General features: G+C 38.6%; 2 protein-coding genes across 6 annotated transcripts in view; both read left to right on the forward strand.

The window, feature by feature from the left end:
• LOC120739366 (GTPase IMAP family member 7-like) overlaps positions 1–24,001 on the forward strand; it is a 127,894-nt gene that overhangs the window by 34,232 nt on the left and 69,661 nt on the right. Inside the window, exon 2 of one of the 4 annotated variants that reach the window (XM_040041118.1) lies at positions 3,401–5,365. The exons of 1 other annotated variant lie outside the window; for it this stretch is intronic. In XM_040041118.1, the coding sequence (XP_039897052.1) occupies positions 3,401–4,107 (707 nt within the window). In that variant the 3' untranslated portion in view covers positions 4,108–5,365. Of the gene's footprint in view, positions 1–3,400; positions 5,366–24,001 lie in introns of those variants that run through there. 2 more of the 4 variants (XM_040041117.1, XM_040041121.1) reach the window with 2 other exon arrangements.
• LOC120739372 (GTPase IMAP family member 7-like) lies at positions 9,742–14,744 on the forward strand. Of its 2 annotated transcripts, none has more exons than XM_040041131.1 (2): positions 9,742–9,890; positions 13,212–14,744. In XM_040041131.1, exons 1-2 carry the CDS (start codon positions 9,884–9,886, stop codon positions 14,156–14,158), a joined length of 954 nt encoding a protein of 317 aa, XP_039897065.1. In that variant the 5' UTR covers positions 9,742–9,883; the 3' UTR covers positions 14,159–14,744. The 2 variants fall into 2 exon arrangements, with proteins under 2 accessions (XP_039897065.1, XP_039897064.1); XM_040041130.1 differs by lacking the exon at positions 9,742–9,890 and adding an exon at positions 12,447–12,685.

Raw genomic sequence — 24,001 nt, forward strand, 5'->3', positions numbered from 1 at the left:
ACAAGTTGGGGCAACGACATCAGCAGAGAGAGGTTCACTGGTCGCTTTTGTATATGCGGTTAATGCCATTGGCAACACAATTCCTCCACTGTTTGTGTTCCCACACATACATTATGCAGACCACTGTGTCAGAGATGGACCAGTAGGAAGTACTGGTAGTGGAAATAAATCAGGATGGGTGCAAGAAACAGATTTCCTCATCTTTCTGAAGCACTTTGCAAACCACACCAAGGTAAGCCATGATAAAAAGTAATGGAATTGCGATGCTGGTGAACAACTACATTTTTTCAGCTTCATTGTTATGTTCAAAATTGGTGCAAGAGTTGTAGGTTATAATGCCCACTGAGCCAATGAGGCCAAGCTCAAGGAAGACCAACCAAAATTAATGAAATATTCAGTTGCAGAAAATTCCATAACTTGTCTTTTTTGGGGGGGTTGGAATATGTTCAAAAGTTAGATTTCTGCATTCTGTCACACACACACAGCTACATAAATGGCTCTAAATGCATTCATGTGTTGAATAAACAAAGATTACATGTTAATGTTTTGTTAGTACCCTTATTTCATTGTGTTAGATTTCACCCCAGGATATGTTACAACTAACCCAGACTATGGGGTTAATTGTAACATTTCACTCTTTGTGTTTGAGGCCATACCATGCAATGGGTAATTGTGCTGCAGAGAAAATAGCTGCACTATTTAATAGCCGAGACATGTAAATACTTTGCATTACATTTTGAATCCACTACCTTAAAAGAGCTCCAATTTACAGACAGAAATGTCAAAAATGTTACAACTATCCCCGGTCTCCCCTAAAAAATAAATGGGTGTTACTTGATTATAATCTGAAATTGCTTGATCAGAAGTTCTTCTTAGCTTTGTGATGTTTTAACGCTTTTACATGCAGCAGTACCAGCACTATTTTACCTGTTAAACCTGTATGATGTCTTCTGCAGCTCCAGAGGGGCTTTACATAATCATATAAGTGTACTGTACATCAATAAAACATGTGTTTTTTTTATTATGTGACTCTCCTTGTGCTTCTTTATGGGTCCATGTGTATATTGTATGATTCATTGATAACAATTCCAATCAAAAAAAAATAGTCTGTGTATAAATGATGCACAGTTTTTCATGTGAGGTTTTCCCTCAATATGCCAAACAGCTCTATGTATTAAACTAAGTAATATGTTTGTCATGGGATCATTTCCTTATGACAGAGCTTCCCAAAGTGTGGGGCCCGCCCCCTAGGGGGGGCGCAAAGCAATTGCAAGGGGGGGGGGGTGAAAAGGGGAAAAAAAAACAAAAAACTCTTGGACACTGCTAGCACGGGGCGCCCACACAAACACAGTGCAGGAGATGAAGCATCGCTGAATATGTTTCCAAACCAACTTCATTCTAAGCCAAAGACTAGAAAATATGGTGAAGCAAATCTTCCCTTTCCTATCTCCCCTGCAGAATTGCTTTTCCCTGTGTCGGGAGCACATGCTGGGTTCTTCAAATCACGGACAAACAGTATCCCACATTCTTGATTTTTAGTTCACAAACACTTGTTGTAATAACTGACTACTCCTGACATTTTGGAGATGTTAGCTCTGTATACAGTAAAGTTACAGTGGGATACAAATAATATCAGGCTGATCCTGCCACGATTTGTTCCACCTCACATCATTATGCTGCCTATATGTATTCATCATATTTAAAACTTGTGAAGCCACCACTAATATCCTATTAGTGAGTTGCAAATACATTTCATAGCAGTAAATGGGTTGCTACACAAAACATTTCTTACACTCAGAACACTTTATACAGCTTTCCTCATTCCTAAGCACTTTCTCTCAATGCAAATGCGCTTCTCTATCAACTTGGGGTCAGCGTTGTGTCCTACAATACTTTAGCATGCAGACTACAGCAGCAAGGCATTGAAACACCGTCTTTCAGATCTACCTTCTGAGCTACAGCCACAAATAACTAACTTGTAACTATTGTTATTTGACCACACCTGAGACTCAGCGCTGTGGCTGTTTCACTTTGTATTTGTACAGTTGCCAAATAGTTTGACCTTACCCAGAAACAAGTTACTCCACTCGAAATGTGGTATTAACATTCAACTGTCACCTCCCCACTGTGGCCCAGAGTGTCTTGTCATTTTGACTGTGTTATGTTTCATATTCTTGAAGCTGTGAGCAGGAGTTCTAATGCTACATGGTGACGGTCTAATAGTACTTTTTTCTTTTATAAGCACTTTTTGAGCATAAAAATCATGAAGTATTATGGATATCATGGAATAATTTAATGTTAATGTTATTTCTGTGACATAGAGTAACCATGACAACCATGTTAACTGGATGTGTTTTGAGTATTCTGGCAATTTACTGGAGAAAACTTTAAAGAATCAGGGCTGGTAAAACATGTAATAACTTTTTTTTATTTTTTATTTCAGACCATTCTTTAAAAATTTAAAAATAAAAAATGCTGTGAAATGGATAAGCACCATATATTTACGTATTTACGTGTTCTAGATGGACTTATCACACCACAGTGATCAAACAATCTCAGGTTAAGTAGTAGTTTCTTTAAAACTGTAGCCTGAGGCCAGAATCACAGCGTGTCTCAGGACGCTGTTATCTTTGCTATTTTCTTTCGTGAATAAATAAAATACAATACCATAAACAATCTGGAAATTTTATATTGAAAATCTGAAAATGTACATTGTTGGAGAGGGTGTTAAAGTGTCTAGTTCTGTAGTGAGGCCGCGAATAATCAGGCTGGGATGAGTTAGCAATAAGCCCCGTCTCAGTCACTTATGGATGTGTGTGTGTGTGTGTGTGTGTGTGTGTGTGTGTGTGTGTGTGTGAATTAGTCAAAAGATTTAACTCAGGACAGGACATGAGGGAGTTTACACAAACAGTTTGAGAAAACTGGGGAGGAGATAGGAGTATCTAAACAATGAGGGCAGACTGGGGATGAGACACAGGTGAAAACAAAAAGGGCAAGTAAAAAAAACTAACTCAAGGCTTGCAAAAATATTTCTTTTGTAACACAGAAGCTAACCAAAAGAAAAACACTAAGCAGAGAGGCAAAAATACTTGTGCATGGCAACTCAAATACAGGGAGAAAAATTTCAGGCAACTGTCAGGGAACCATGACTCCTGTTTATAAAAATGTAGACATGAAGAAAAAAACACGATTTTGCGTGTATGTGTAGCAATGCTGTACTTTTAGTTTTTAGATTCGTTTTTTTTTTTTTAATCTTTATTCATACAGGAAATCCCATTGAGACCCAATGTCTCATTTGCATTCATTCTCCAAATGAGTATGACTGCTGTATGATTGATAAGATAATCCACTTATACAGAGCAAGACAAACAGCTGACATTTAATCATTACTGTCTTATAGAGTCAGCAAGAAGGATTGTGCTCCTGGGAAAAACTGGAGCTGGAAAGAGCAGTACTGCCAAGACCCTGTGTGGAGAGCCTGTGTTTGAAGTAAATCATACCCCCAAATCTGGAACAAGTGAATGTCAGGCAAAGTACATGTCAGTCGGTGGAAGAATGGTAGTCTTTATTGACACTCCTGGATATATTGACACAAACAGGTCTGAGGAGGAGATGAAGTTTGAAATATTGAGGTGTATCACAGAATGTGCTCCTGGTCCTCATGTGTTTCTCATTGTGCTTAGAGTGGAGAAATACACAGAGCATGAAAAGGCTGTAATAGACAAAATTAATCAATATTTCTCAGATGAAGCATTTAGATTTACTATAATAATCTTTACTCATGGTGAACAGCTTCCTGAGGGAATGAAGATCGAAGAGTTTGTTAAACAAAACAACGATCTGAGCGATCTGATCAAGAAGTGTGGCGGCCGCTGCCACGTCATTGATAACAAATACTGGAAGAACAACCAGGGAGATGAATACAGGACCAACAAGTACCAGGTGGCAGAATTACTCAAAACCATTGACAAGATTATTGAGGCAAACAAAGGAGGCTACTTCACCAACGACATGCTGCAAGAAGTGAAGAGAGATATTCAACAAGAGGAAGGTCGCATCAAACAGTCATCTCCAGACTTAACAGAAGTCAGGTGTCTGATTCTCTAACATTTGATTGGTTGCCGTGCAAAGTAAGGCAAGACAGGTCAACAAAGGCAAAACATAGTATGCTTGATAAAGCGTTTAAAGCTGTAGAAGTTACAACAGGAGCTCTGTGCGCATTTGTTAGTGGGTCAATAAAATTAATGAAAGCAGAATAAGTGTAGGTTTAGCAGTAGGAGTAGTTGCAGAAAAAGGATTAACGATAGATGCAGCAACAGTATCTGGCACAGTTTCTCCTGCATCTGCAGAGCCAGAATTTGAATAAAATCAGGAGTACCACACTTGATGGACATGAAACTGATGCACAGTGAAGAAGCAAAGAAAGCAGACTACAATACTGCAGCACACTTTTTTAAAAATGTAAAAATGGGCTAGATTAAATATAAGATTTATGAGATCCTAGTAGGTTAACAGTCCACAAAAGTACACAATCAGCATATAATTGCTAGTTAATTTGGCACAACTACTGATACTCACCTTTACAAATTGCCACCACAGATTCACTATTAAAATTATAGAACAGCAATAGTGAAAAGCCTTTTTGTATCTATTTGTTCATCATGATTTAGGACTTAGCGCCTTATTTAAGAGTTTTTGTTGAATATTTATTGTAAATATGTAAATGAAGTAATGTATGCTTAATATATGTAAACTTGTGATTCCTTCTCTGAATTTGTCATTGAAAGTCTTTATGTTGCAGTTTAGATTTCAATCTTTACCCATGAATAGGTCCATTACTCCAGCTTGAAAAATCTCTGGGTATGACAATAATAGATCTATAACTTTCAAATAACCCTTGCTTCTGTTTTGCAATGTTTTTTTTTTTTTTTTTTACAAAAAATGTTGAATAAAAAATAGCAAACTTTTTCACACGCCAACATGTAACCAAGGGTCCTCATTTTATTCCTAATTTTCATTTTTTAGCTGGATGGCCTCATGTTAATGATGAGCAGTAATTAACATTTTCAGTTACTTACATTTTGATTCCTTAATTCAACTGAACCCGTTAAACCTCCTTAGCAATTTCAGCCAAACATGTTTAAGAGACCGTGGCATGTTACACAGTAACTTTCATTTTTATAAACTTTCAGTAACTGTTGGGAATCCATGAAAGGTTACAGGGACAGGTCCAGGGAATCTATGTACAGAGACAAGTAGTTAGAACAAGCTACAGATTTATGGGGAAATAAGACAAGGAATTTTCCGAGGCTACACAAACTCAGGTTGTACAATGATCCAGCGATGAGATGCTCTGAGTCACCAGAAAACCAGGTCAATAAGTGGAAGGCGCGGATATTCAGTTCAGGTGTGTGGGTCAGGAGCAGGAGCCCAGTGCTGAGCTTTGCTTAGGCATACAGGAGAGAAAAAACACAACAACAAATATGTGGCCAAGAGTCAGCCAGTCGGAGAGACACAGGGACCATGACAGATTAATTGTTTAATAACTGCAGTTATGCATTAATGGCAAAGTATTACATGCACATGTGCCAGTAAACTGTCAAGAGGGAATGAATGCATCAGTTTTATCCCATTTTTCAAACTAAACTTAACTGAAAAACTGTTTTTAACTAGAAAGAGAAACAGAAACATTTTACCACTCCCTTTTTCAAACTCTACATTTTTCTGTTTTTCAAAGTACAGGTTTTACTGAGCTGTTCAACACTATGTCAAATTCAATGTGTCATAGTGATCAAATCATTTTTTATACATAGTTCTGACATATATGAGGCTTTTTGGTTTTCAGCCCTATTACCGTTTATAAAATGAACAAAATAGTGGATGATGACCAGCTCTAATATATAATATGTGAACAGTTATACAGCGACATGTTGTGGGTTTACATGGATTTCCAGTAAAATTAATTTTCTGAGTGTACTGCAGCCTGCAGCATGAGGTGTTACTCATAGTTTTGTGTAGTTACAGTGTCAGTTAACAAGTTCAACCACTGTTAAATTAAAGCACAGCCAAAGTGCAGCAAGTGAGCAAAAACACACAGCACAAGGTCCTGGTTACAGCTGTGATTTCTACGAGTGCTTGTGTATAAATACACAAACAATACACATATGCTTTCAATTGTGTAATTTAAGTGATCTAGTAGCTCTGTTTTGGAAGTTCAGTTAACGCTAGAAATGTGCTTTTGAGTTTGTACGTGTTTTGTCTCTAGGGGCCACCGCATATATTTATATATAAACATATATAAATAAAACCACTTTTTTTACATTAGTAATTCCTTTTGTGCATAATTTTATATTATTGTTAATAATAAATTAATTAAAGCAACAAAACAACCTGAAGAGCCGGTTCGGAGCCGAAAGAGTCGGCTCTCTAAAAAGAGCCGGAAATCCCATCACTACTGGGAAGTGCCAGTGAGGCTCTCCTTCATATCCTCAAGGTGAGAACAGCTGTTAGCAATACCAGCCACTGTAACTTGTTCTCCATTTTCTTGTATTATTATTATTAATATTATTATTTTGCTTTTCATGCTTAATAAGATCGGGTCAAAGTTCAATTCAGCAGGGATTAAATTACTCCTTATTCAGGATTTCTTAATTGTTATTCAAAACCTACTCCAGAGAGGCAGCGCAGAGCAAAAGCACATTACAGTTGGGATACAAGTAGAAGCAGTAAAATGATATATTTATAAAGGCCTTCAAGAACTAGAATATGTAACAAAGTTAAAAGAAATAGTTATCAAATGAGAAAAAAGCACAAATATACATGATAAAAATGCTGCAAACTAGAGAAAATTCATGCTCAGAATTAATATATTTCCAAAATTTCATATTTATGTAAGTCAGATATTTTATATTTATTTCTTCTATTCCAACAGTAAATCAGTTGGAGCATTCTAAACTCTTGATATTGCTTTTTGTGTCTTAAGCTGTTTGGATGCACAGCAACCCTTTCATTTAACATCTTGAAGAATTTGTCCTTTTTTTGTGCTTTTCTAGCTGGGTGAAGATGCTATGCTATACCTGGAGAAGCGGCCTCTCTCCTCCCCAGTGCTGCTTTTTGATGGAACAACCAGCATTGTTGCTGTAGGAAACATACCAGTGACCACTCTCCCCTTGGAGGATTTCTGGATTTCTTAACACACCCGAAATGTGTTGCAACGGTCCTCTCTGTCATACAAACCGAGGTAATCACTGATGCCATCCATGATCAAGATGCCACTAGTGCATATAAGAAAGCAATAGCTGAGTGGAAGTCGTTCTTTGAAAAATAGGTGAATACCAAGCAGAATTTTTTCAGGTCATTTGCAGTTTGTTTAGTTTTGTAGTACGTTTGTACAATTTGTTCCTAATTTGCCTAGAAATGTCCTGAGAAACGGCTCTACTTATAATGCTTTACAAATGAAAGTTGTTTTTTTTTCTTTACTTAATGACACTTTACCTGAGGCATGTAAAGTTTTAAGTCAGTAATGCCGTTATTTACAACATTTTGAGACTATGTGACTGTCACAAAAGTTTAAGGCCAAAAATGTAATTTTTTTTCTCTGTTTAGGCCTTTTAAAAGGTTGATTTAGACTTTTAGGGTTTGTGCAGCAGCCCTATATTGTTTACAAAAAGGGTTTTGTTCTCATGAGAGGAATAAATATATATTAGGAGGAGGCCCCGGGGCAGACCCAGGACACGCTGGAGAGATTATATCTCTCGGCTGGCCTGGGAATGCCTTGGTGTTCCTCCGGATAAGCTGGAGGAGGTGGCTGGGGAGAGCGAGGTCTGGGCATCTCTGCTTAGGCTGCTGCCCCCGCGACCCGGCCTCGGATAAAGCGGATGAAGATGGATGGATGGATGGATGGAGATATATATATATATACAAGTTATTTTTTGCTTGGATTTAATATCGATTGGGCTATATTTTAAGATAAGCCAACCTGAATCAAAAAACAAATTAATTATACTTCAATAATACTGAGTAGTTTTTCATAGTATTAGAACTATTTTTCTCATTGCAGTGCATTCATTTGCTGCAAGTAAGAACTTCAAAACATAAAAAAGACTGTAATTTAGCATATTTAACTTAGGAGAAGTTCAATTCATCAACTCTTCCGAAGCTGCTGCTGTCACTTCTGTTCATTCAGAAATCAGCTCAGTCGTTATCGCTACCTTATCTGAAGTACTTAACAAGCTAAGCACCCCCTCTCCATCTTCTGCTCAAAGACAAGGTCACAAGCATTTCGAGCCGCCAAGCTCTACCTCAAATCTCAAATCCAGCATTCCTGCCATTCCTTCCGAATTGTCTGAGCTCATCCACTCCACACCACGGAGTGACGTTTGCTCTCCGTGCGCTCGTCTTTGTTCTCTTCTCCTTCTCTCTCCCCAAACCGGCCGCGGCAGACGGCCGCCCCTCCCTGAGCCTGGTTCTGCTGGAGGTTTCTTCCTGTTAAAAGGGAGATTTTCCTTCCCATTGTTGCCAAAGTGCTTGCTCATAGGGGGTCATATGATTGTTGGGTTTTCCTCTAGACATCATTGCAGGGTCTCAAGGCATCTGCCACTGTGGCTTGGTGCTGTATAGATAAGTCAAATCAAGAATCAAATTATTCCGTTGACGTCTTCAACCTTCGTATCGCACACTACTGCTTCTAGGGGATGCCTTCTTTGGGGATCTGCCAGGCCCGGGAGCCATCGCCAGTCCCCTTCGAGGCCTTCCCCAATCCGCAGCTCAATTCAAGTCCAAGCATTCACCTTTACCTACTAAAACGCTGTCAAACCTAAAATGAGGACGTGGGCCCAGCTAGTGAAGTTCAGCTTGTCCTTGTTTTCATTGTGCATGAGACAGCATGAGACCTCTCACCAATCTCAGTCAAATGTAGTGTCTAGTCCACACTTGGACCACAGATATGACTTTTGATTGTGACACTTGGAGGGATGTAAAATTGACTTAGTTAATAGAGCTTATATGTGTTTTTCAACCCTAAATATATTATATATATATTTTTAAATGTGAACAAAGAACTATTTTCCTATTCTATGTACTTACGTATGCATGTCAAACATACTACATTTATTTTAAAAAAGCAGCTGATTTCAAAGACACTGGATTTCATGCACTGATTGATTGTGTAATCTGCAGTTATGCATTAATGATGAAGCATTACATGTGCATGTACCAGTAAACTGTCAAGAGGGAATAAATGCATCAGTTTCTCCCATTTTTCAAACTTAACCTAATTAAAACTCCCTTCTTTGTTTAAAACTTCTTTAACTAGGATGAGAAACAGAAACATTTTACCAGTCCCTTATTCAAACTCTGAATTGTCCTGTTTTTAAAGCACTGAGAGGATTTACTGAGCTGTTCAACACTATGTCAGAATCAGAATACTTTAATAATCCCTAAAGAAATTATGTCTCAGTTCATTGTGCAGTCACAGTTATCCGAGTATCTGCTTCAAACTATTTGTTTCAACAATTGCTTTTATTTATAAATGATTTTTATAGTATATGTGGCATTTGATTTTCAGTTCTGTTACCACTCATAAAATAAAAAAAATAGTGGACACAGGTTAATGTGATAACCAGCTCTGATATATCAAATGTGAACAGTTATACACCATCGTGTTGTGGTTTCGCATGGATTTGCAGCAAAAAATATCTGTGAGTGTACTGCACCCTGCAGCACCAGGTGTTGCTCATTGTTTTGTGTAGTTACAGTGTCAGTTTAAAAGTCCAACCGGTGACAAACGAAAGCACAGCCAAAGTGCAGCAAGAGAGCAGGTGGAAAAACACACAGCAAGGACATCGTGAGGTCCCGGTGACGACTGTGATTTCTTTTTGACAACATGGACGGTCAGTCGAGTTTACTTTATATCAAATACAATGAAACGAAACGAATATGAGTTTAAAGGAAATGTTTTGTTTGGACAAACTCTGAATTATTAGCTTCTGATAAACTGAAAAAGCTGAATGAATCATTTCATTGCTCCTAATATTAGAGAGGGTCAGACTTGCTATTGGGAAGGCTGGAATGTTTGCAGTTGTCCAAGGGTCTTTTTGTCTGCTGTGAACAGTCAGTGTGATATGATGTAGAAACCATGCATATGCACTCTCTCTTCCTCTGTGCAGTCTCCATGATGCACAAGAGCACATTACAAAGACCCATGCATCTCTGGGCATGCAGCCTCTCTTTCTCTCTCGATGGTAACACACATTATAACTGTATCTGTACTTCTGTGCTCAGGTGCTCTCCTCCTTTCTACACTTTTATTTTAAGTGTAATTACCTTCTTCATTAGGTAGAATTAATCTGCAAAATCAGCAAACGAGTGTTTTAGAGTGGCCAGTCTGGCAAAGATGTGATAGAAAATTAGCAAACCATCAAATTCAAGTTAGCTTAATGAACTCAGACATGAACTGGAACCTCTGGATCTTAAAGTACTCAAACAATAGCAGAGGCAACAAAACTTAGTGCATCTCTTTAGTTTTTGGTGTTGGTGTCATTTCAACATAATGTGGCTTCTGTGGCAGCAATTTCACGTCCTGTGCAGTGAAGTTCAAAGCTAATATGTCTAAAGAACGGAGAAAGCAGAGGGTGACTTTGACTTTGAAAGGCTCTCTTGTAGTGACCTTGGTTTTGAATATGAAAATGAATGTAACTACTGATCAAAGTCAGAAAAGGAAGCACTGAAAACAGGAACATGCTTTACATAACATAATGCAAAACAAGCTAAAAAAGAGAACGAGAGGAAAAAAAGAAAAGGATTCATTCATCCAGTTTCTTCCGCTTATACAAATCAGGGGTGAGGCTGGAGCCTATCCCAGCTGTCATAGGGCAACAGATGGGACAGGTCACCAAACTCTCATAGGGGTAAAAACAAATCAGCTATTTAACTACAAAGATATAATTTATTCATCAAGTTAATGATGCCAGCCGTAATTGAATCTGATTACAGTGTGTACATTTCAGTACATTTCAGTGTGATCTGTAGTGAGCGTAGGGAGCAGGTGAAAGACAACCTGTTTAAGTGAGAGAAGAGGTGCATAGAATTATAAAATAACTGTGTGTCAATGTGACTGAACTGACTCACGTGCAGACATAGGAAAAAAGTGGAATGAATGTTTATTTAGAAGCACCAAGTGAGCTATATACAAATGTGCGAAAGTCAGGGGTTCCAGTGATCCATGAGATGGAGAGGAGAGGGACACTCCACTTCTGACATCCCACACCACACTCCCAAACACTCATCCTCAGGAATCCAGGGAGGAGAAACAAGGACGTTTCCAGGGAATCTATATACAATAAACAGACGAAGACATCAGAACTGGGAAATCATAGGGAAACACGAGGTTAGAGCCGGGGCTACACTAAAGTGAATCGTACAAAAACCCAGCGAGGAGAAGCTCTTTTTCATTAGCAGTGACCAGGTCGCACAAAGATGGGGACAAAATTAGAGAGGTGTGGCTGAAATGGTTTGGACATGTGCAGAAGGATCACATCATCACATACAAGGTCTTAAATTTATAGGTCCAATCATATCTTAAAGACCACATAGTACATAGTAATGTATCAACTCAGACTGCTCAGATTAGGCTTAAAACTTTCCTTTTTGCTAAAGGATATAGTGAGGGCTGGATCAGGTGACGAAATTTTCCCTTAGTTACGCTACAATAGGTCTAGGGATTCCCATGATGCACTGTTTCTTCTACAGTCACCCTTTTCACTTACTGTGTGTTTATACACCTCTCTGCATTTAATCTTTAGTTATTATTAATCTCTGGATCTCTTCCACACTATGTGGTTTTTCCTGTCTTCCTCTTCTTACCCCAAACTGGTCGTGCCAGATGGTTTCTTCCTGTTAAAAGGGAGTTTTTCCTTCCCACTGTTGCCAAAGCAGTTAATCAAAGGGGGGTCATGTGATTATTTTCGCTTCTTTCTTTACCTTACAATATAAAGTGCCTTGACGAAAATGTTGTTTTGATTTGGAGCTTTATAAAAAAAATTGAATTGAATTGAGGGATAATAGACAAAGAATGTTGACCATGGAGTTGTTAGGCAAGAGAAAAGAGGAAGACCACAGATAAGATCTGTGGCTGTACAGTAGTGAAGGAGGACATGCAGCGAGTTGGTATAACAGAGGATGAAGCTAAGGTTAGGGCGAGATGGCATCATATGATCCGCTTAGGTGACCCCTAAAGGGAACAGGTGCTTGAAGAAGATTTCAAATACGTAACACATCCTTTTTCTGTATTTATAATTAGATAATACTTTTAATTATAGTATTCTAGAGCAGTAATACCATTTTTCTAAAGTCTTGACCTCCTCTTTTGCTAATCACAAATTTACTACAAGCATATTTAACTTTGCGTTACAACAAGGTGCTGGTCAAGATTTTGACATAAAAAATTAAAGAAAAATTGTGTTTTTTTTATATTACTAAATTTCGATATGCACGATAGTTCTCTCATCCAAGTTTGTAAAAACAAAAAGAAACAAACTATGAGGTCATCATAGCTCATCACTTTAGTTTGCTGCTGAGAAGCAAGTCCAACAGGTGCAGGAACAAAACAAAAGGTGCAGTCACAACGTCCACAGGATCTGAGTAGTCGTGTGTCTCTGCGCTGATTTTGCTTTCAAAAACATGGATGGTAAGTTGCAGTTATAATCATGTATTGATAATTAACAAAAACATGGGAAACAGAAAGGAAGAAACTTCTCTCCAACCAGCTGAAAGTGATTGTTTTTCTCAGTCAAGGTTATCTACTCCACTTAATACCTAAAGTAGTTGTGTAAACATTACCTAATATACTTAAGGCTGTAAATCTGAATATTATAGCAGAATAATATGGAGTATATACTTGCTAGACGTAATAATTCTAAATTATTTGGTTGGTATCCACCATCTGAACAGCTAGATCTGAACTGTGCACAACAGTCAAAGAAATGAACATTCTTTCTACTGTACCATGTATTTTTAAGCCAATTACTGACTGGTATGTGAACTTCATGCAGTTTTATTTACATTTAAAAGAAAGCAGGCACATCCATCATTTGCAGCTATAGCTTGTATATGTTGTCATAAATGTTTTATTTGACTTTACTGTTTATTTTTGTTGCACTGTTTAGACAGAGTAATAGATAAATAACTGACACCAAATCATTACTGTTTTATAGAGTCAGCAAGAAGGATTGTGGTCCTGGGAAAAACTGGAGCTGGAAAGAGCAGTTTTGCCAAAACCCTGTGTGGAGAGCCTGTGTTTGAAGTAGATCATACTGCCGAATCTGGAACACAGAAATGTCAGGCAAAGTTCATGTCAGTCGGTGGAAGAATGGTACTCTTTATTGACACTCCTGGATTTATTGACACAGACAGACCTGGGGAGGACATGAAGTCTGAAATATTGAAGTGTATCACAGAATGTGCTCCTGGTCCTCATGTTCTTCTCATTGTGCTTAAAGTGGAGAAATACACAGACCATGAAAAGGCTGTAATAGACAAAATTAATCAATATTTCTCAGATGAAGCGCTTAGATTTACTATAATAATCTTTACTCATGGTGACCAGCTTCCTGAGGGAACGAAGATCGAAGAGTTTGTTAAACAAAGTGAAGCTCTGGGCGATGTGATCAAGAAGTGTGGCGGCTGCTGCCACGTCATTGATAACAAATACTGGAAGAACAACCAGGGAGATGAATACAGGAGCAACCAGTACCAGGTGGCAGAATTACTCAAAACCATTGACGAGATTATTGAGGCAAACAAAGGAGGCTACTTCACCAATGAGATGCTGCAAGAAGTGAAGAGAGATATTCAACAAGAGGAAGGTCGCATCAAACAGTCATCTCCAAACATTACGGAAGAGGAAACTGCAGCAAAGGCAAAACAATCTGTGTTTAAAAATCTGTTGTCAAAAGCTGCAGGAGTTACAACAGGAGCTCTACTGGGTGCATTCTTTGGTGGAGCAATAAAATTAATGAAAGAAGAAAGAAGTCTAGGTTTAGCAGTAGGAGTAGCATTAGGAACAGCAGCAGGAGTAGCTGCAGCAAAAGGAATGATGGCAGATGCAGCAACAGCATCTGACACAATTCCTGCTGGGTCTGCTGAGCCAGCAGCTGAATAGCATCAGTAACATTGGTTTGAAACAGATAATAGAGCTGACACACAAACTACAGCACTAAACCAATTTTTTTAAAGGTATAAAAGGAGTTAGAAATTAAATATCAGAATTTTTGCATCCTCTGTTAAGCTCTCAATAAAGTACCTTTAAAATCCACAGATGCACAGGATCCACATATATTGCTAGGAAACTACTCACAATCACTTTTACAAGCTGCCATCAGAGAGTCATTGTTAAAATTATAGAACAGGAAACTTTAGAATCTTTTTGTTCATCATGATTCGATTTCTGTATTTGCATGGCATAAAGTTTCTTAAGAGTTTTTGTTGAATGCTTACTCTTAACATATAAATGAAGTAACGTATGCTTAATATAATGTGTGAATTTTCCCATTATGCTAATACAGTCTTGATGTTCCAGTTTATATTTCAAACTTTACCCATGAACATGTCCATTACTCCAGCTTAAAAACATTTCTTTAATAGATCTATAACTGTCAAATAACTTTTGCTTCTGTTTTGTGACGGTTTCTTTGTTACAAATGTTCACTAATAAAACAGCTAATTTTATCACATGTAACCAAGTGTCTTGAATTTTTCTTGACAGATTTCATTTATCAGCTGAATAGCCTCATGTTAATGATGAGCAGTAAGTAACAGATTCAGTTACTTACATTTCAATTAAATAATTCATCTGTTATTTTCTTTTAAAAAAACAGATATCAGCTTAAGTCAACTTTACTGTAACCTCAATTTAATGCTTTTAAGTGTTGCTCACGTTGCCAGACTACTATCAAAGTTTCACATATTGAAAAATGCAACAAAAAATGAGACTAAATAAATCAAAACAAAATGCAGACTGTGGTATTCTAGGAATATCGATCGAAACTTTAAAAAAAATGATATATAGTTCACAAAACAAGAGAATCTATGCAGTCAGTAGCATTAAAGAAACGTGTGAAGGCCTATATAAAAATAATTCATAAACAGTGGTCCCTCCTGATTGGCTGTAGACCATTGTCAATCAATCTCGTGCCGTGTCTCCTGTACAGTACACAATGTGTTGAGCTTGTCAAATTTACATAAATCTTCGATCACTAGCAGTGTGACACTGAAGTGCTGTATTGTATGTTTGTAAGTTTTCTCCCCAACAAACACAACAATGTCGACAAAACATCGTCACCTGCGGGCGGACTTCTTTTTATACAAGGTTTGAACTTTGAGAGTGTTTAAACAAGAGAGAAGTGTGAAAATGTCCATGCCTGTCTGAGAAAAGTGTATAAAGTGGTGAGGGGTTTTAAAGCCTTACAACATCTGTAATAATTATAAAAAATAAATTGCGGATTTCACTTATCACAGGTTATTTTTATAATGTAACTCGAGGGACCACTGTAACAGAAATAAATTCCACTTTCCTGAAGAATAGAAATAAAAATATTAAAACATCCCTAAGGGCAATGAAATACAGCTTAACTTTTTCTTTCTTCTTGCATCATGATCTTTTTGTGTCATGTAGTCATTTATTATCTTTATCTCTACGTTGCAGCACTTTGGATTATTATATGTAAATATACAGTGTGCGAAGTGTTTTGTTCGCTTCTTTTGGCTAAAACCCAGATAACAACTTAGACAGGTAGCAGAAGCGAAGCACAAGTCAAGTCACAGTACAAGAACAAAAGCAAACGACTCACTGCAGAGACACATCATGAGCCAGACTGTATTTTTGACACACTTTCCTCAGCATGGAGGGGACAAGTAACTTTTAAATAGACATTACTCCAAAAATATGATTATTTTGTCATTCAAAATCCTAAGCTGTGACCTGTTTTTTAAATCAGCTGAGTTCATTTCAAGAGCTATTTCCTTATAAAAAAAATCTTGGTTCTCTAAGCTTTATTAATCTTATAAATACAAGCAAGACTTTTGGTTATATAGGGTTGTTTGGTGACACATGGCTTGCAAAGTAGTACTGCATTAAGGTAGTTCATGCTTTTCTTTTAATATCTCAAACATGCTTTAAATTTAGTTGTGTCACAAGAAATCCTTCATGTGTAGCTGTGGTTGGCAGAAAGGAAGTGGACCCAAATGCAGAACTCAAATACAAAACATAAACTTAAGGCGACAGCTTTATTGCTGGGAAAACTGTCCAAACATAAGCTAACAAAAAACAAAGTATAATGGAAACTAGAAACAAAAACACTGAAAAATGACAGCTCAAACACCAGGAAACAAGAAATGAGGAGCTAACGCTTGAACTCTTTAACACAGGGAGACTCACACACATGAGGAGGTACAACGCAACAAAGGGCAAAGGAAAACACAGGGTTTAAATATACAAGTCAGTAATGAGGAAATGGGAAACAGGAGCGAAACACAGCTGGGATTCTTTAGACATGACGAGACAAGGGAAGGAAAACTAGACACACTGACACAGGGCAGTGGCGGTCCTAGCCTGTTTGGTGCCCCGGGTGAACACTCCCTCTGCCCCCCCCCCCCCCCACACACACACACACAAAAAACATATTAAGCACTGTACATTAACATAAAACTGTTGTACACACACATACATATGAAGAGAGAGGGAGTATGCATAGTATGCAAACGGCTACCAAACAGCCATCATAATTCGTCATACAATGAGAACAGGACAAATCAACAATTGACAATGACTAATTAATATTAAAATCTGCAACACAATGAATTGTTTGGAGTTTAGTCTGTTACTGTTACTATTTTTACCATTTCTTCTTGGACCAACCCACATAATTTCCTTAGAGATTAATAAAGTATTCTGATTCTGATTGTTTCAGGATGACCTGCTATTATCCAATGACATATCTGCTTACCTGCATCTTTTGCTCGTTTCTCCTCCTCTACTTTTCTATTTTTTCTAAACTGAGGACCTGATGGCTTTGAACTTTTCTTGTCCATCTTGCATTGGTTTTGATTTTGCATTCCAGTATGAACACCCATCCCTCAACCCAAGGATCACCACAACATGATCTAACACACCTACACCTTAGCTCACAGAATTACTTTGTCTAGGGTGTATTTCTGAGATTTCACACAATCCAGGATTCAAATCATGAATACATAATGGGCTTGGATTTACAACATTATAAATGAAATGCGCTCTATTTGGAAGCAGTCGCCCCCCCTCCCCTTTCGACGGGTTGTGTGTGAGACTTTAAATCATCAAACTGTAAAATATAAATTTTAAATTGTTATTGATCCCTTTACCCCGAGTCCTAAAGTGTATATTTATTTTCTTACTCTTCTTATATTTATTGTTTGTTTACTTGCACTGTTGTAACTGGAGCCTCGTCGTCTCGTCTCTCTATATACTGGACTGTATGTAGCGGAGATGACAATAAAGTTTACTTTGACTTCAGCAGTAAGCAGGCGCACCGAGGGCTCTCGCGCTCACTTTTCACGTGTAGAATTTCGAAAAAACATCGGTGCAAATTATAAGTCTGTATCATGATGTCAGGTGTTTTCGTGTTTGTTGGTTTGTTTTTATTTTGTTTTATTTTCCGAGTTGGTTATTAGATGCTGCTCCAGCCGGTCAGAGAATTCCCCGCCGCCCCCCCCTCCTCCCCCCTCCCTGCGCGGCAAGGAGCAGGCGCACCTCGCAAACGGAGGGCGCCTTTACTCCCAGCAAATGGGCGATAGAAACCGATTGGTGCCTATGCCATTCCCAATATGCGCTAAGTGACGCTGATGCCCGTGATGTCGCCCCCCACCACGATGCCGCTCCGGGCAACCACCCGTGTCGCCCGTATCTAAAACCGCTACTGACACAGGGCATGGACTGTCACAAGTAAAACGAGAAATAACACGAACATCAAACCAGGTACACATGACACTACACAGGGAACACAAGGGAGGCATTCAGACAAAACCTAAAGGCTGGGAAATCACAGCGGTCCTAAAGAATAAGTAAAGAACATGAAAACATGACAAAAGACAAAACTATGAAAACCCCACAAAATCCAGAACACTGAATAAACAAAACTTAAACACGGAGTCACCCGACTCCAGACCGTGACAGTAAGTATGTTTGTTGGGTATGTAATACATTACAAGTAAAAGTAATCTAGAAACAATTAGGATTTAAAATAAATCTATTTTGTAAAAACATACAAAATAGATTTATTGCATGACAATGTTCATGCAAAATTTTGCTGAGAGAGGGCCATCCTTTATATATAATATGTCCACTATGTCCAAGACACGCATTCTGAAGTTGCAGTAACATCAGAGGGAGCTTTTTTATTTCAAACCAAAATTTAAAAATGGGAAAATTGTGGGAAAGCATTAAAAAGAAATTATTCACATGTACATGTATATACATATTACCCGCCCAGTTTAATAGTTTCTGATGATTAAGGACCGTTGAATGTGCTTAACATGCGTTTTGTTTACTACCGATTTCTTGTGTAAATTAGACACCGTGGTCTGGCATGTCTATACTTTGCTGTGATACTGGGTTGATACATTTTTGATCTGAAATCTGATAATTGATCAGAGATGTCAGGAAGCAGATGAGTTAATCAGATATTTTCATCTATTCATTTTTTCTTCTAGTGACAAAGACAAGGAGGATTGTCCTGCTGGGAAAAACTGGAACTGGGAAAAGCAGTCTGGCTAATACCATATTTGGCGAGACCAGATTGAAGATTAATCATTTTAATGACTCAAACGCATGTTTGTCTCAGAGCGAGACCAAGACTGTTGATGGAAGAAACCTAACTTTAATCGACACTCCTGGTTTCTTTGACCCAAGCAGGTCTGAGAAGTTGGAGCATGAGATGTTGAGCTGTATTGCAGAGTGTGCTCCGGGTCCTCATGCTTTTCTCATTGTGCTCAAAGCAGAGAAATTCACAGAGCACGAAAAGGCTGTCATCGCACAATTATGTGAACATTTCTCTGAAGATGTTCTTAAATACGCTGCAGTGGTTTTTACTCATGGTGACCAGCTCCCCGAAGGAACGAAGATCAAGGATTTTGTTAATGAAAGTGAAGCTCTGAGTGATCTGGTGAGGAAGTGTGGGAGTCGGTGCCACGTCATTGACAATAAATACTGGAAGAACAACCAGGAAGATGAATATAGAAGCAACAAGTTCCAGGTGGCAGAGCTGCTCAATAGCATAGAAGATATAGTGACAGAAAACAACGGAGGATACTACACTAATGAAAAGCTCCAAACATTGGAGACAGAAATACAAAAAGAGGAAAAACGGGTTAGAAAGTCATCAGAAAATCTGTCACAGGAAGAGATTAGAAAGCAGGCTAAAGTTAACATCATTAAGAGACACATGGAAAATGCACAAAAATCATGGCTTAAATATTTTGTGGGTTTTGCTGTCATCACAGGATTACTTGCAATTGTCTCAGCTTTGTTGATCAAATCAAAGTTTGGAAAGGGATCTGTTCCATCTGTTCCACCTGTTCCTGTTCCATCTGTTCCTGTTCCATCTGTTCCTGTTCCATCTGTTCCTGTTCCATCTGTTCCATCTGTCCCTGTTCCATCTGTCCCTGTTCCATCTGTCCCTGTTCCATCTGTTCCATCTGTTCCTGTTCCATCTGTTCCTGTTCCATCTGTCCCTGTTCCATCTGTCCCTGTTCCATCTGTTCCATCTGGTCCATCTGTTCCATCTGTTCCATCTGTTCCATCTGTTCCTGTTCCATCTGTTCCATCTGTTCCATCTGTTCCATCTGTTCCTGTTCCATCTGTTCCTGTGTCATCTGAATCATTCCCCATTCCAGTCCCAGTACCTTCTGAAGAGGACGTTGTGGGGGGTTTTGAGGCCATTTGGAGTAGACTTCATGTTTTGTATGAGAGAATATTCAATCCCTGGAGTCCATTTGAATAAACACTGACGCACAGACAGATAATAAAACAGCTTAATCATCATATATTGTCCTTTAAATCTTACATAAAAATAGCATTAATCTGTGTGGCTAAACCATGAGATTCAAATACTTTTATTTTGGCCGATTTTGAATCTTCATTGAAAGTATGAATGTGTTACTTTTTTTGTAATATCCTAAAAATGTTGAGTAAATAAAAGGTAGTGGTCATATATTAAAACATGTATAGTAAAAAATAAATGGGTGTTACTTGATTATAATCTGAAATTGCTTGATCAGAAGTTCTTCTTAGCTTTGTGATGTTTTAACGCTTTTACATGCAGCAGTACCAGCACTATTTTACCTGTTAAACCTGTATGATGTCTTCTGCAGCTCCAGAGGGGCTTTACATAATCATATAAGTGTACTGTACATCAATAAAACAGGTGTTTGTTTTTTTTATTATGTGACTCTCCTTGTGCTTCTTTATGGGTCCATGTGTATATTGTATGATTCATTGATAACAATTCCAATCAAAAAAAAATCGTCTATGTATAAATGGATGCACAGTTTTTCATGTGAGGTTTTCCCTCAATATGCCAAACAGCTCTATGTATTAAACTAAGTAATATGTTTGTCATGGGATCATTTCCTTATGACAGAGCTTCCCAAAGTGTGGGGCCCGCCCCCTAGGGGGGGGGCGCAAAGCAATTGCAGGGGGGGGGGGTGAAAAGGGGGAAAAAAAACAAAAAACGCTTGGACACTGCTAGCACGGGGCGCCCACACAAACACAGTGCAGGAGATGAAGCATCGCTGAATATGTTTCCAAACCAACTTCATTCTAAGCCAAAGACTAGAAAATATGATGAAGCATATCTTCCCTTTCCTATCTCCCCTGCAGAATTGCTTTTCCCTGTGTCGGGAGCACATGCTGGGTTCTTCAAATCACGGACAAACAGTATCCCACATTCTTGATTTTTAGTTCACAAACACTTGTTGTAATGACTAACTACTCCTGACATTTTGGAGATGTTAGCTCTGTATACAGTAAAGTTACAGTGGGATACAAATAATATCAGGCTGATCCTGCCACGATTTGTTCCACCTCACACCATTATGCTGCCTATATGTATTCATCATATTTAAAACTTGTGAAGCCACCACTAATATCCTATTAGTGAGTTGCAAATACATTTCATAGCAGTAAATGGGTTGCTACACAAAACATTTCTTACACTCAGAACACTTTATACAGCTTTCCGCATTCCTAAGCACTTTCTCTCAATGCAAATGCGCTTCTCTATCAACTTGGGGTCAGCGTTGTGTCCTACAATACTTTAGCATGCAGACTACAGCAGCAAGGCATTGAAACACCGTCTTTCAGATCTACCTTCTGAGCTACAGCCACAAATAACTAACTTGTAACTATTGTTATTTGACCACACCTGAGACTCAGCGCTGTGGCTGTTTCACTTTGTATTTCTACAGTTGCCAAATAGTTTGACCTTACCCAGAAACAAGTTACTCCACTCGAAATGTGGTATTAACATTCAACTGTCACCTCCCCACTGTGGCCCAGAGTGTCTTGTCATTTTGACTGTGTTATGTTTCATATTCTTGAAGCTGTGAGCAGGAGTTCTAATGCTACATGGTGACGGTCTAATAGTACTTTTTTCTTTTATAAGCACTTTTTGAGCATAAAAATCATGAAGTATTATGGATATCATGGAATAATTTAAAGTTAATGTTATTTCTGTGACATAGAGTAACAATGACAACCATGTTAACTGGATGTGTTTTGAGTATTCTGGCAATTTACTGGAGAAAACTTTAAAGAATCAGGGCTGGTAAAACATGTAATAACTTTTTTTTAATTTTTTTTTTATTTCAGACCATTCTTTAAAAATTTAAAAATAATAAATGCTGTGAAATGGATAAACAACATATATTTACGTATTTACATGTTCTAGATGGACTTATCACACCACAGTGATCAAACAATCTCAGGTCAAGTAGTAGTTTCTTTAAAACTGTAGCCTGAGGCCAGGATCACAGCGTGTCTCAGGACGCTGTTATCTTTGCTATTTTCTTTCGTGAATAAATAAAATACAATACCATAAACAATCTGTGTTAGCAATAAGCCCCGTCTCAGTCACTTATGGATGTGTGTGTGTGGTGGTGGGGGGGTCCTTTGGATTGCCTGGGGATAGAAGCTCCTCTCTCAGTTCTTGCCCGGATGATGCAGAACCTTCTGCCTGATTGCAGAACTTGGAACAGTTTGTTGCCAGGATGGGTCCTTCACCCACATAGCAAGCAGGTTTGGCCCGGATCTGGTGTCAAACCGGCACTGCTGGCTGACTTCTGGCATGATAAGATGTATGTCATCCAGATATGGGCCAGGCCTGGCATAGATGGCACTGTGTATGTGATGGCATGCCACATCTTGCTCGATTGTGGTTTGGTTTATGTGGCCCAGCCCCATATAAAGCAGACCTGGCCGGGATCCGTAATCAAGCTGGCACTTCTGACTGACTGGTGTCATGGCAGAGTGTATGTCAACCAGATGTGGGCCAGGCCTGGCAATGATGGCACTGTTTATGTTCCTATTTTCCTGGTTTAGTTAGAAGACCCAAATGCCATATTGCAATACTATACTGCTATGTTAGCCAACGTTTCAAATGCAGGTTTGACAGGTTTGTGAGTTTACACTTTATCCAAACCCTAGTGAGGGTTTATTCATGTGTGGGCCACCTTTGGCAAACCAGATCTGGGCCACCAAAGGGCCGTCATTCTTTACAGTATGTGGGCCATGTGTAAGCACATTGTGTGGGCCAGATCCGGACCATACCAATTTTGCTATGTGGGAAAGACCCATGCATCTCTGGGCATGCAGCCTCTCTTTCTCTCTCGATATCTTGATGGTAACACACATTATAACTGTATCTGTACTTCTGTGCTCAGGTGCTCTCCTCCTTTCTACACTTTTATTTTAAGTGTAATTACCTTCTTCATTAGGTAGAATTAATCTCCAAAATCAGCAAACGAGTGTTTTAGAGTGGCCAGTCTGGCAAAGATGTGATAGAAAATTAGCAAACCATCAAATTTAAGTCAGCTTAAAGAACTCAGACATGAACTGGAACCTCTGGATCTTAAAGTACTCAAACAATAGCAGAGGCAACAAAACTTAGTGCATCTCTTTAGTTTTTGGTGTTGGTGTCATTTCAACATAATGTGGCTTCTGTAGCAGCAATTTCATGTCCTGTGCAGTGAAGTTCAAAGCTAATATGTCTAAAGAACGGAGAAAACAGAGGGTGACTTTGACTTTGAAAGGCTCTCTTGTAGTGACCTTGGTTTTGAATATGAAAATGAATGTAACTACTGATCAAAGTCAGAAAAGGAAGCACTGAAAACAGGAACATGCTTTACATAACATATTGCAAAACAAGCTAAAAAGAGAACGCGAGGGACAAAAGTTTCTTCTGCTTATCCAAATCAGGGGTGAGGCTGGAGCCTATCCCAGCTGTCATAGGGCAACAGACTACGTGATTTGTAGGGAGCAGGTGAAAGGCAACCTATGTAATGGAGAGAAGAGATGTATATAGTAGAATCAAAAAATAGCTGTGTGAATGATAGGAAGACAGATATAATGGTAAATTTTCAAGGACTAACGCTGGTGATAGACTTAAAGATGATAAGATTTATATTAGCAGTGACCAAGATGGAGACATAGTTAGAGAGGCATGTGCAGAGGAAGGATCACATCATCACATACAAGGTCTTGAACAATAGGGCCCCATCTCATCTTAAAGACCACATAGTACTCTATTAGCAGTACCATTAGAGCACTTCGCTCTCGCTCTGCAGGCCTGCTTGTTGTTCCTAGAGTATTTAAAAGTAGAATGGGAGGCAGAGCCTTCAGTTTTCAGGCCCCTCTTCTGTTGAACCAGCTTCCACTTTGGAATCAGGAGACAGGAACCCTCTCTACTTTTAAGAC

This window comes from Simochromis diagramma, unplaced genomic scaffold (assembly GCF_900408965.1).
Source record: "Simochromis diagramma unplaced genomic scaffold, fSimDia1.1 OVJJ01000370.1, whole genome shotgun sequence".
Taxonomy (NCBI): domain Eukaryota; kingdom Metazoa; phylum Chordata; class Actinopteri; order Cichliformes; family Cichlidae; genus Simochromis; species Simochromis diagramma.